Source organism: Nanorana parkeri, unplaced genomic scaffold (genome assembly GCF_000935625.1).
Source record: "Nanorana parkeri isolate BGI_ZX_2015 unplaced genomic scaffold, ASM93562v1 scaffold821, whole genome shotgun sequence".
Lineage (NCBI taxonomy): Eukaryota > Metazoa > Chordata > Amphibia > Anura > Dicroglossidae > Nanorana > Nanorana parkeri.
In genome coordinates this window covers 416960-430137 of record NW_017307089.1, presented here as the reverse complement: position 1 = coordinate 430137, position 13178 = coordinate 416960, and the positions used below count along the sequence as shown (strand labels likewise).

At 40.1% G+C, this 13178-nt stretch overlaps 1 protein-coding gene across 1 annotated transcript in view; it reads right to left on the bottom strand.

Annotated features, from left to right (window-relative positions):
- Positions 1-496: 496 nt before the first annotated feature.
- Positions 497-13178, bottom strand: part of GEMIN8 (gem nuclear organelle associated protein 8) — a 14758-nt gene continuing 2076 nt past the window's right edge. Inside the window, exons 2-3 of the mRNA XM_018565194.1 lie at positions 9628-10054; positions 497-1015 (exon numbers count right to left, since the gene is read on the bottom strand). Coding sequence (XP_018420696.1) covers positions 759-1015; positions 9628-10054 — 684 coding nt within the window. The 3' untranslated portion in view covers positions 497-758. The remainder of the gene's footprint in view (positions 1016-9627; positions 10055-13178) is intronic.

The window sequence follows — 13178 nt, the reverse complement described above, 5'->3', positions numbered from 1 at the left end:
CACAGTGCAGCAGTCAGCATGTAACGCAGTGCAGCAGTCAGCATGTAACGCAGTCAGTATGTAATGTAGTGCAGCAGTCAGCATGTAACGCAGTGCAGCAGTCAGCATGTAACGCAGTCAGTAATGCAGTCCAGCATGTAACGCAGTGCAGCGGTCAGCATGTAACGCCGTGCAGCGGTCAGTAATGCAGCTGGAGGCAGCTGCCGAGAAGCTCGAGCACTACACGGGCTTATCACAGGCAGCTGAAGAGCCTCTTCTCTGCAGGATCCAAGCGGCCGAGAGGGGAGATTGCCGCTGTGCTGGCGGCCGTTTTTACAGGCACCAGAGAGGCCCGGGGGGCAATTGCCAGTCTGCCCCTGTACCAAAGTAAAGGACAACAGGGGACTGTCCCAAGTAAAATCTCCACCACTGACATAACCACTCTTGTATCCTAAAAGTGGAAATCCTCTTAAACTCTGCATGCTAGAAATTCTGATAAATTCTTTTTTTCCTTTATTTTGTTATTACACGGTGAGAAAAATCAATAATATGCAAGCTAGGTTTATATATAAAATCCTGAACAGGCAGGAATAATATAAAAAAAACCATCATACTTTATTTGTTGAAACTATACAGTTCATAAGTGCATTTAGCTATTGCTATAATGATGTAGAGGTAACTGATGGAAAACATAAGTCACTTGGTTAAATGCACATGTTGATACAGCTGCAGTGTCTGACAATAACATTACATAAGTGTTCTGATCGTAGTCTATAGGATTATAACTTTAATGGGATGATTGGCCAGTACTTGGGCTGTTTCTTATCGCACCGTCTGTCAAAATTGAGCTGTATGGCAGTTTCCATTCCTTGGATTTTAGCTGCATCCTCTCCATAAAGTTTCTTCATCTCTATTCTGCGCCTTTCTCCGGGCCGCTCAGAAGGAGGTTGTGTGGATCGTTTTGTGGGGATGTGGAGGTCATGACCTGCATCTACATACTGTTCATGCATTTCTGCCTCCAGCTGCTGCTGCCTCTCTGAAATGACACATGTAAAAAAAAAAGAAAAAAAAGTTAGGTGTGCAGATATAGTAATGAACATCATAAAAGAGTCAGGTGAGCCAAGATCCAGTGTCTTTATACTTTCACATCTACTTCCAATCCCACAGTTCAACAATAAAAGAATCCAAGGTCTATTCCCATGGGGATGCTCCCAAGGACAATGGCTTAGTGGGTCATGTTATATCTATGGGTCTGGGGTCTTGAGTTTTATTCTGTCACAAGGATCTGACTGTGTGGAGTGACTGCTGTAGTTTTGTAGATGTTCCATCACAAACATTAGCTTCCTCCCAATGGTGTGGAGATTAGGTTGCAAGGCTTACTAGCAGATCGTAAAGTGCTGTACCATTATTGTAAACATGACCAAGCTAAAACTTTTTTTTTTCTTTCCTTTCAGTAAAAACTGCAGTCACTAAAACGTATTATGATAAATGATGTTGTATACAAGACTTTCTAGAATATAGTTTAGAAGACAGACGGCCAATCTAGTCCCAGAACCATCACACGCTCTGTACCTTGTAATGCAGAAAAGCTGTCCACTCAGAATTCACAATTTATGGGTGTGAAGCCCCTGGATTTTATGATTCCTGCCTTGAGTCACAGTTTCCCTGGTTGATGGCAGCAGATGCACAGCTTAAGCATACAAAAGGGCGATGAGGGGGAAGTGGGAGGTGGGATATGGGAATGTGCAAAATCTCTTGCATTGCGAGTGCCAGGTTGGAAAAAAGAAAGCATCAAGTGGAAAAAATGAAGCTGCTCTTTTTTAAACATGTGTTGATCATAAACAGAACAGATATGGTATATTTCAGGGGTTCTACATTTACAGAAGCAAGGACTTTAAAAGAGTGAAATGTGTAGAAACATTTGTGACATGACGGCACTGGTTGCAAAACCCATGTTTAAAAGCAACCTTGTGCCCATGCTGATGCTACTAGAAAGTTCTAAAATAAATGTGTTATCCCATCCATGAAATAAACTAACATAAAGGGCAAAGGTGTCAGTATGCAATAATGAAGAGTTGGACCTGTGTTGCCCAGAGCAGTGCCTCTACGCAAGTGTTAGAAGTCCCAGCAGCTTTTAGATATCAACACATATATTATTTAAAAGCGTAAAATAGCATTAAAAAAAATCCTTGTGGCACATAATAACGACAAGAGAAATTTGCTGATAAAAAGACGCTCCCGTTAAAAAAGGGACTTTACATTTTTCTTAATCATTCATACAGTTATAGAAGCAGCTTGGATACAATTAATTCTGTAAAAAAGATAGCTTTCAGGAAGACAAACAGTTAGCAAAAGACCTCATAAGATGAAATAAGACAAAGCTGAAACAATAAGCAGTGAGTAGGTGGCAATCGCATTATGAAGCATCCAAGTATGTCTGCTGTTTTATGAAACAGAACACCATCCTTCCTCTCGGGAAGAATAATAAGACCAATAGAAATGTGGTCACAGTATACATAACTCCAGCACAGAGGCTATGGGAACAGACCTCGGAGTCCTGTCCTAAACACAGGTCTACAAAAACAAAAAAATATTGTTCCATGTAACCACTAATAAGTCATCTCACTACACACAAAGCAGTATAAACACAACAACAAAAAGGGCCACATTTTCAGATTAGGGCGTCAATAATTCACATGAATAGCCACATACACCTTAATGATGCCGTTTCCTTTGTACGTTGCTTTACTTGATTGTTTTTACTTACTGCAGGTAAATATAGTCAGCATACAGACAGGCAGGTTCACAGAGCAAATAAAGCAATAACATACCTGTTTAATGAGAATTCCCCTTGGCTCTGACCCTCTCTGCCTACATTTAATAAACTGCTTTCTAAATAGTGTTTCTTTAAATTTGTTCTACGTGGTCATGTGACTGGAAAGCTCTGGTACTTCTCTGTATTGTGAAGGGTTTGACAACAGTGTTGAATCCCCTGTAGCAGTTACATCATCCTGCTGGTGTCCACAGCTCCCATGGTTATTGAACAGGGGAAGAGAGGGAGGGGCCACATAGAAAAAGACAGGAAAAAAAAAGTGTGTTTTGAAAGTAATTACAAAATGTAGGCAGAGAGGAGCAGAGCAAAGTGAAAGCATTAAATAGGTACGTTATTGGGTAGCCTTTTCCTCCACTTTAAGGGGTGGTGCAGATCACATGGACAGCAAAGGTCAGTGTACTTTGAAATAAATGACCTTTCATCTGATGCCAGCTCCAAATGTTTTGTTCATGACACAATTTAGAATTGACACCTACTTTAAGAACGTAACAAACAATTCTACCTGAAGATCATTAAATGGAAGCATTTTAAATAAGAACCCAACAAAATTACAGAGAAAAAAAAAATTGCTGTATCTGCTGCAATGCTCACCATCAGCCTGGAGCTGTCCTGCTCAATAATTCCTTTCTGCTACTAAATTGCACTAGTCTTGCGGGTTGAAAGACAGCCAGTGTCATTTAAACCACTTTCCTGAGCCCATGTGTGTAATTGACACCCCCCACCCACATAGAATGGGGGAAGTAAAGAAAGGAGGCACCAGACCGGCACATGTGCAGAAATCTGACATCATGTTTCTTTACATATTGTTCTATGATTGGTGAAAAGAAATTCCTCATGGAATATGTAATGTTGCTATCCCAGGAGGCATTACTATCCTCCATTCATAGAACAGTATGAAAAGTGGACATGGCGCCAGATTTCTGTATGTGGATGAGCAATACTTTGAAAGGTGGGTGACTGCAAGATCCAAGAAGAGACAGCTGGCTCTCCATGATGTAAACAAAAAAAGAATGTGGCATGGGACAGGACAGCAGGGCAAGAAGACAACACTGAACCCTATAGGCTTGTAGGTATATTATTACAGCATAACAAAAGCACCAAAAAGGTAAGTGGGAAGAGGAATGAGATTTGCATTGGAAGAGTGAAGTTCCTTTTTAATATAATAAAGCGGATATGAGATTTTAGATGTATTTTAACAGCCGAGAAGAAAGTAAGGCCCTCCTTACCATCTTGTCTTGTGATTGTAATGTCTTCCTTATATTGTAAAGCGCTGCACAAACTGTTGGTGCTATATAAATCCTGAATAATAATAAGTGGCATAGAAATGCATAGATAAGATATGTATCAAAGCCTTGATTCAAGTGCTAATAGCAGTTAGATGAACAAGCCAATGAACATGAATCAAGACTTGTCACAATCTTAGGAAGAGAAGATAATGGATCTTTAGCCAGGTCTCTCAAAAGAGGAAATGTACTATTTGTCCTTAAACGCAGCATAAAAGTATATAAACAGAAATGTGATCCTTTCTCTGTGTGTGACCATACACCAAGTCCAATTAGGTATGATCCAAGAAAAAGGAAATCTCAGCTCCCTAGAGTTATGATGGGAGTTAACAATAGACTATGCCAAAACAATTGCTATATTCAGTTTAATCCTTCTGACATGCTACTAGTGATTGCACATACAGTAATATATTAAAGTTTACTTATGCAGGATTCACAGGCATATCTTGCGCAGCCCACCCCTGAATCTATGACCGGGTAGCATAATCTGCAAATACATTAGGAAGGAATATTATATCTATATGAGCTCTTTTACAGTACTTTAACAAAAAGCCATAAATTGCTAAAATTGTCTATTGTCATTGGAAAAAGCAGTAGTTATCCTCCCCCTCTTCCTTTAAGCCTGAACAGATAACACATGATGGAATACACATTAGTACTCGGAAAGTTCATGCCAGATATGAATGAATTCCAAAGCTACAATACCTTTGATAAGTTAATAGCTATTCCCAGCTCATGGTTTTTAATGCAAACAGTGCAAGTAGCTGAATTTTATTGGGTATTAGCCTCTTCCAGTCCCTTAACAGCATATTGAGAGGGAGAAGCAGCATATGGTGAAAACCAGTTACGCTGGAGTGGTCATGTAGGAACATACTTATAGGGGCATGGAGCAGTGTTAAGAGATAATGCAGTGTGATGTTTCTCCGTTTAATGTCCAGTCCCAGGATGCGGAAAGGAAAAAAGACCTGTAAGTGTTCTTAATTGCAAATGTAAATCTCAGGACTGGATCGACAGAAATACAATCCTTTGGCAGGCAAACAGCACCCATGAATGTTTTTTATCTGTGTTTGGCTGTTTGCCCAAAGTGCAGTTTTAAATTTTCCAACAAAGCTGAAATATCACTTTTGGGAAGACTAAACGCAGTTTTGGCTACAAGGTAAGGTGAGACCTTGACCGATGTGTCATTTGAAATAAGATGCGCACCTCACGCCAAAAATGGTTCTGGTCTGTATGCATCCACATTTATAAGAACAAATGATCTAGTTCTGCATATCGAAGAAAGGAATCTCACAATGCTTTTTTTTGTTTGGCGAAGACACAACTTTAATACTTTCAGTGTTTGATCACTACCAATACTGAAAAAAACTGACTAACATTATTAATCTTGTAACAAAGTTCACAGAAAATAGTCAACGTGTTATCCATGGGCTCACAAATTCCCCCTCATCAGGACCTGTTATCCTGCCATGAAAAAAATCTTTCTAGGGATCCATCTGTTTGCTCCTAGCCTTACTTGCCATTATACCAAAAGTGCTGGTCATCAATATTACCTGGAAGAAGCTGTCACCTTATCACAGAAAGTTCCTAAACAAGGATCTTCATTGTTGGATCACCAGTCCTGATGAATGGGAAATAGTGAGCCCCTGAAACAAGTTGGTTATTTTCTACAGACTTTGTGTTAGGATTTATTAAGTTATAGTGGAATAACTACCCTGTTTCCCCGAAAATAACACCTAGTACTATTTTTGGGAATTGCTAAAATATAACACCTACCCCGAAAATAATACATAGTTATGACCATTCCCAGGGCCGGTGGTGGCATAAGGAGGAACTTGAAGAGCCACGGGAAAAGGCAGGAGAGAATCAGCGGTGCCAACGAAGCCAGCGCTAGAGGAAGCAAGGCAGCACTGGAGGGCGCAGAGCCGCATAAGCCGATGCCTCCTCTATAGCGCCGGCTCCTGTCACAGGCGGAGTGATACCAAATGCACTCAGCCTGTGAGGGATAGTGAAAGTGCGCTTTGCTCATTCTGGCGAGCGATTGGTTAGCAAATTGCTCTTGGAAAGGTACAGCACCCCTGATTTCCCTGATCACCATATTTTTGTACATGAATACATGTAGACTGTTGTACATGAATAAGTGTGGATTTTTTTTTAAATTTACAACAAAAGACCTACCCCGAAAATAAGACCTAGTGTGTTTTTTGGAGCCAAAAAAAATATAAGACAGTGTCTTATTTTTGGGGAAACACAGTATATGGTTGTGGCGTTATCACTCTTCACAATATTGTTTTCTGGATTTTTTCCAGGGACTCATGGGATACTCTTGATGACAAAGAGTTGCCTTTTGAGACTAGAGAACTTGTGCATACTCTTAGATCCAACACGCCACTAATATCTACCCAATTAAATACTGAAGACTAATTCGGTTACATACATACACAACATTGTCAATTTTATTTTATATTTGACCATCTGAACAGCTGAGCAAGCAGGCAGCTGTTGAACATTTGACTTGGAGAGCATCTGAATAGGATTGATTTGGTTTCAAGAAAGTCACTCTCTAAAAAAGGGAACACACAGTGACTACTGTAACCTTCCAAAGGAAGAATTTTGCATGAAAACCAACAATTGACGTTTACATTATAGCAGAGCTCAGCCTTATAGTGGAAGTGGAAGCTTAATTTTAAACAATATATGCTCTACTTTAAGGTTCAAAAAAAAAAAAGAAGGGTACACATTTAGAAAGCTGTGAATCAATTTCAGACTGTGTTCTTCTCCCTTTTGTTCCTTTGGAGCTTCCAGCTCTCTCCTACTTGGAGGCCCTATTGAGTCCCGTCAAAGGAGCCTTTCTAAGCACTCTGTTCTGTTGTTATGGAAACTTTGAAGTGTGGGATTGCAATGTTTTTAGCGAAGCGGAGCATGATCATCTCTTAGGCAAAGTAAATGGGATGCCATAAAGCACAAGCTCTATCAAGAACACACTACGCTACTTTCTCTCTGCACTACAGAAACAGGGCATACTTTAGGTTCTCTCTTTTGGAGTGCTGCAAGGTTATTTTACATGATCACGTCAATCTATAATAAAACCTAAACAAATCTGTGAACATGGAAGAAAACGGAGCCAATATTGAAGCATAAGAATATCCCATATTCAGATCAACCAGATGGAAATATATAGATGTGTGAAAATGAAATATGAACGTAAGTAAAAAGGAATAAACGAAATCAGGATGGTGTTCACTAGGGTTGCACAGATACCAAGTACAGTACAAGTACCGATACTTATGAGCCCCAAGACTACACTAGAGAAAAATTCAAAAATTAGGAGGTAGCGTCATGTGTAAAGGCGCACACGGAGCTCCTGGGATTTGTACATCTCTGTTTTAATGTACGATTATGTTTTTATAAATATAAAGGGATGCACAGATACCAGTTTTGCGAGTACGAGTACTGGTACTTGCCGAGTACTTACAAGTACGAGTACTGATACATTTTTGTTTATTGTCATGTGACAGTTTTTCTAAAACAATACAGACTAATGATTTTAGGACAGTGGTGGAGTGCCAGAGCTAGATCCCAGCTGCAACCCTTGTAGTTCTCATGAAAATGCCAAGTATCTGCACTGGTACTCGAAAAGTATCTGTGCATCCCTAGTGTTCACATATATCACTCCATATCATTCCTACATGCAATTATATCAACTATTTTCCTATCACTCTTTTTACTGTACAAAGGAGACTTTGGACAGCTGATTCTGATGCAACCGATTTATCAGCCAAATGGGAAAATGCAGCCATACAAAGCCACAAATATAAGAAAATCTGAATGCCTTTCACATTTTACATATCTTGGTTAATAACAAGCTGTAATTCAGAGTTGCCAAGCAGTGTACATAAAGAGAAACAAACACCCCAGATTATTTCAATGTTATTTAAGACCTAACAATGCATTTAACAATTAAAGTGTGGAAGTAAATCATGGGAATTTCCAACAATCAGTTACTATGATTTCACATAGGAGTCAGTGAACAGATGAGGGAAATTTTAGACAGGAGGAGACCTGGAAATGGATGGATGGCAGATGCAGGCAGATGACCAAACAATAACTACTTTTTATAAATGAAAGTTACTTTTAAAATCTCCATGGTTTGTGAGCTGCCTATCTGCTGACTGACTATCTTACTGGATTTGCCTGAATGCTTTGCTGCTTTTCCTCCGATTAATCCTTTGGTTTACTTTCGATTACTGCATATCACAGAGTACCCTGGTCCCTGAAAGCAATGATGATGTCAGGTGTGTGACATTTCATGCACCGACTGCCTCCTGAAACTCCTCCTCCTGAGCACCTCTGTAGTACAGAAGGCAGGTTCTGTGAAACGGTGACAGCAGTGCATATTAACAGAGCGTGGTGTATATGCATGAATGGAAGTAAAATGTGTGGGATTCTTCAAAACGTAGGTTTTCAAATTGTTCAGATTAATAAGAGTAGGTTAAAAAAAATTTAAAAAAAAAGTTACAAATGGTGAAATGCCTAGAAGGTTTTAAAGTTTGACCACAGTTACCCTTTAGTAAGAGGTCCAAGGGGACCCCTTAGCTAGGGCCAGGAAACCATCATTCTGTAGTGTCCTCCACTTAAGTTGTACCTATAGCCATAACTTTCTTTTTTGTTTTGGATAGGAATAGGGAACAGTTAGGGTCTCTTAGGTTTGTATTGCTATCTGTGCCTCCTTGGGGAATATTCATCCTCTATAAATTCGTCCCGGTGACCGCTGTCATGTTATTGGAAACCCAAAAGATTATTATTATTACATAGTATTTATATAGCGCCAACAGTTTGCGCAGCGCTTTACAATATAAGGAAGACATAACAGTTACAATACAATTCAAGACAAGATGGTAAGGAGGGCCCTGCCCCTGAGGGCTTACAATCTAAAAGAGGAGGGGGAAATGATACATGAGGTAGCTGTGGGAATGAATTATGTGAGAATGTGACATCACATTATGGTTGACATCAGAACAGGAGGCGAGTGGAAATCTTTCAATGGGGACACCTTTTCCGAGGTCAACAAAGAGTGGAAATTCCCTCACTTTTGAGAGGTTTCCTGTTGTATGTTTGGGACAGAAACAAAAAAGGAAAAATCTATCAAATGGGACACAAACAGCACAAAAAAAATCCTGCTTTTTAATAATTTCATAATCAAAAGTGTGTGCTATAGATCTATTTTAAGGCAACTGACTGGTGCCTGTGAGTGGGCTTTGGCATAGTAGGGGCCTATATGATTGTGGCCCTTTTGCAGGAATACTAGTCTACATGCCTTGTGTGCCGTTTTTCTCTTGTTAAGGAGACCACACATTTATTTTCTATAAAAAAATGGAATCAGATTGCAGGAGTGGTTGAGGCAAATTGCCAAAAGAGCAAAATTGTGATCATCTCTAAACGTGACCAGTACGAATATAAGGAAAATGTATTCCTATTGTATTTTACTATATATTAATAGTATTTACTAACTGATATATAAAGAGTTATACTCACTTAGTTCCTCCCTGTGTTTCTCGGTTTGTGCAAAATATTGGCGTAGCTCTTCTGTGATCTCCATGTTGCTCATGTCACATTCTATTCCACCTTCATCAGAATCAGTTGATGCAGCAGCTTCCTGCTCCATATCAGATTCCTTGTCTTTTGAAGAAGATACCTTTAGACATGGACGTGGCCTGTGTGACTGTTTTTGAGAGCCTGTGTAGGTGCTTGGAGGAGAGGATTCCCCTTCCCAATCAGCATAGCGACCAGCCTGAGGGATTTCAGCCAGGTACCAGGGAGGATAATAGAGAGATGCCACAGCCATTCTGTATGCTCTCTTATGCCTGTACAGCCACTGCATTCCTTGACTGTAATGCTTCCAATACCTAGCATACACTCGGCCTGCATACCATGGCTCTGTTTCTTGCAGGTATATGCTTGCCTGGGAAGACAGAAATAGAAAAAACAATTACTTATACATTGTAATGTACTTGGAAAATGTTTAATGTAGTTTACGAATGTTAGCAAGCAGCTTCTCCCTCAGCCTTGGCTGAAGGTGCCACCAGTATAGGCTGCCTTGTATACACCAACTCTGCATTACAATAATAATCTATACAAAAGAAAAGAGCACAGACTATTTCTTGCAACTTCCAATGTATGTTGGGCAGACGATATAACCAGCACACCATTGTATTGATATCTGTAGGTCAACTAAACTGAGATTTCAAGTTTGAGTAAGTTTGAATAGGCACTAGTGGACTGAATCACCCACCATGTTTTAACTTTAAAACCAATCTCGTGGCGGAAAAATAACTCTTGCAATGGGCTGCCCCATGGACTGCAAGAGTTAATTGTTAGTTTACTTCTAGGGTACCTGCCTAAAGGCCTTTTACTTAACTGATCTAATATCCCCCCGGGCTGTTGGTGCTCTCTTGGTTTTCCCCTACCATCTTGCTTGTGAACTGTCCCTTGGCATCTTTAGATATAATTAGTGCTATGGGCTGTTCATTGCACGTGATGTTAATGGCCCTTCGACCACTGGTGTAGGGTGTGTGTGCGGGTTTTGGGTTTGAGGCTGTGGGTGCCAGTCTTGGAGCAAGGATCAGGTAAATAAAAGTGCTTTTCCCAGGTCCCCTAGCAAGCAGCCAAACTGTGAGGGGATTTTTGTTCCCAGGAAACAGGCTTTAATGACAAACTCCCTGCTGTGGTTTGTGTCTCTGCCTGATCTCACGGGGCCATAACAAAAAGGTGTCACTCTATTGCAGGCAGGCTTCCCAATTCTTGGTTTATTCTTGTTTATTATACATTTGGGAAGTGCAAGACTACACATTTTTTTTTTAACGTCTGGAGCACACTCCCTGTAGGGATAGCTTATTGCAGGAGTCTCAGAAAGACAAAAGGAAGCCAATATAATATTTCAACTTGGTTGCAACCACACGAAATTAAACTATCAGTTCCAGGAAAGGTTGTTCTTTAAGCACTTGTCTTTTATCTACCGATTACGAAAACATAATATCAAATACATTTTCTAAGGTTTTCATTATTTTATTATTGAAAAGTAAGATGGGACTTCTTTCGCATCATCAAATGTCAACTAATAAAATTCTGTGAGATAATCAGGGAAGGAAAAAGCCCACGCACATCATTTTCACATATAGGAAAATATAATTTTTACTTCCCATACATCCAAGCAAATCGAAGAGCCAAAGCAAACATCCTGAAGATCACTTGAGACCACTATCGAAACCTAAAAAACACATCTGCTTGTGCAGCTGTCCAGCAATGTAAAATATGCTTAAATTAAATATCTATTTTCACACAATTAAACCATTTGCTAGAAATTTGGAAGTTTTCCAAAACTGGAATATAATAAATACTGTATGTTATGTATACAAAGTATTTAAAGGCAAAGCTTAAAATATTGGTATAAGTGCTAAATGTTTTAAAGCAGCAGGCTCACTGGACCACAGAAGTAGTGGCTGTTCACACAAGAGTATGGGAATACATAAACACTCCGTGGGAAAATGTAGTTGTGTATTTCCTGTTGCACATGATCCTGAAGAACATATGGACAGTAAAATTGTAACTCCTGTGTTTTAGTATTGGTTTCATCAAGACGTTGATAGAACATCCTTTAATAGCAACTTTAACTACACATTTCTGAAACAAGGGCCATGGATTTCTTGTTTTCTGAAGCACTGAACCACTGAGTGTAGGTTACATTTTATTGAGCATTTATTGAATAAAAGTGTGCTATTTAGCACCCAGTGTATTTCATGGAGAGACGATTTAAGCATGAATATTTATCAGACCTCTCATCTAACTAAACATATCTGCTGTATAAAACAGGATTTTTGAATTCCTGTAAATTTTTTTAACTTGGAGTAGAGCAAACTGGCAAAATCAGTTAGAGCTGTAGAAGGGGGGATTAAATACCCCAACACAGGAAGCAGCCTGAAGCAACCTTGTGACCTGGCATCAGAGGAGGCCTGAACATCCACCTGGTAAAACTTAGCAAACATGTGAATGGAGAACCAGGTAGCAAGCCTTGCAAATTTGAGAACTAAATGCCTAGTGCTAGAAGGCCCAAGAAGCACTAACTGATCTAGCCAAGTGTGCCCTGACAAGTAGAGGTGGAATCTTATGATTCGATGTTTAGGCTTGAACAAAGACCTGTATGATCCACTGACCTATGTAGATTAAGAAGCTTTCAGGAAGAACAAAGAGGTGATTTGATTGCTGGAAGGAAGTTAAAGCCAAGAAGCAAAACCTCATTACTCACACCACATCTAAACAATGGGAAGAAAGCTCCTTGGGGTGCTTCAGAGCAGGACAAAGAAAAAGGAGGACAATGTTCTAAATAAAAAAAGGTGGAAGACAGACTTGGGTAGAAAGAAGGTGTAAGGCCTCTAGAACCTTATCCCTGTGTAACGCTAGAAATGGTTCCTTGCAGGAAAAAGCCACCAGATTGGAAACCCACCTAGTGGTACTAAGAACCACAAGAAGGGCAGCCTTGTGAGAGATCAGCCAAATAAATATCTTAAAATTAGTTCAAGAGGAGGCCTCAACAAGGTTGAGATCCCATGGTGTCACCGGGTAGCATCTGGGGCAGCTCTCTGTACATAGAGCTTCACAAGGAAGTGCGAGACAAAAGGCTTTTGAAAGTGAATAACCAATGCGGAAATTTGACCCTTGATGGTACCTAAGGTGAGACATGCTCTCCTGAATGGAGAGAGGCCAAGACATGCCCAATCAAGTATTGGCAGGGAGGAAGCCTATGTCGTTCACACCAAATAAAGTATGACTTCCAGGTGCAATAGAACACTTTGCGAGAAGTCAACTTCCTAGCTTCAGAAAGTGTAGAGATGACGACGAGGACCAGGGATTCTACAGCCAGGTGGTTAGACCGTGGCTTTGTCAGACTGAACCCCCACGGATCAGGGATCCATTGCTGGAGGGACAATAGAGAGTGCTGCTCATTTGGCCCACATTCAACCATGGTGTGTGGCCTATTAGGACATGTCTGATTTTTTTTTTTTTTTTTTTTTTGGGGCCCAATTTGGAAT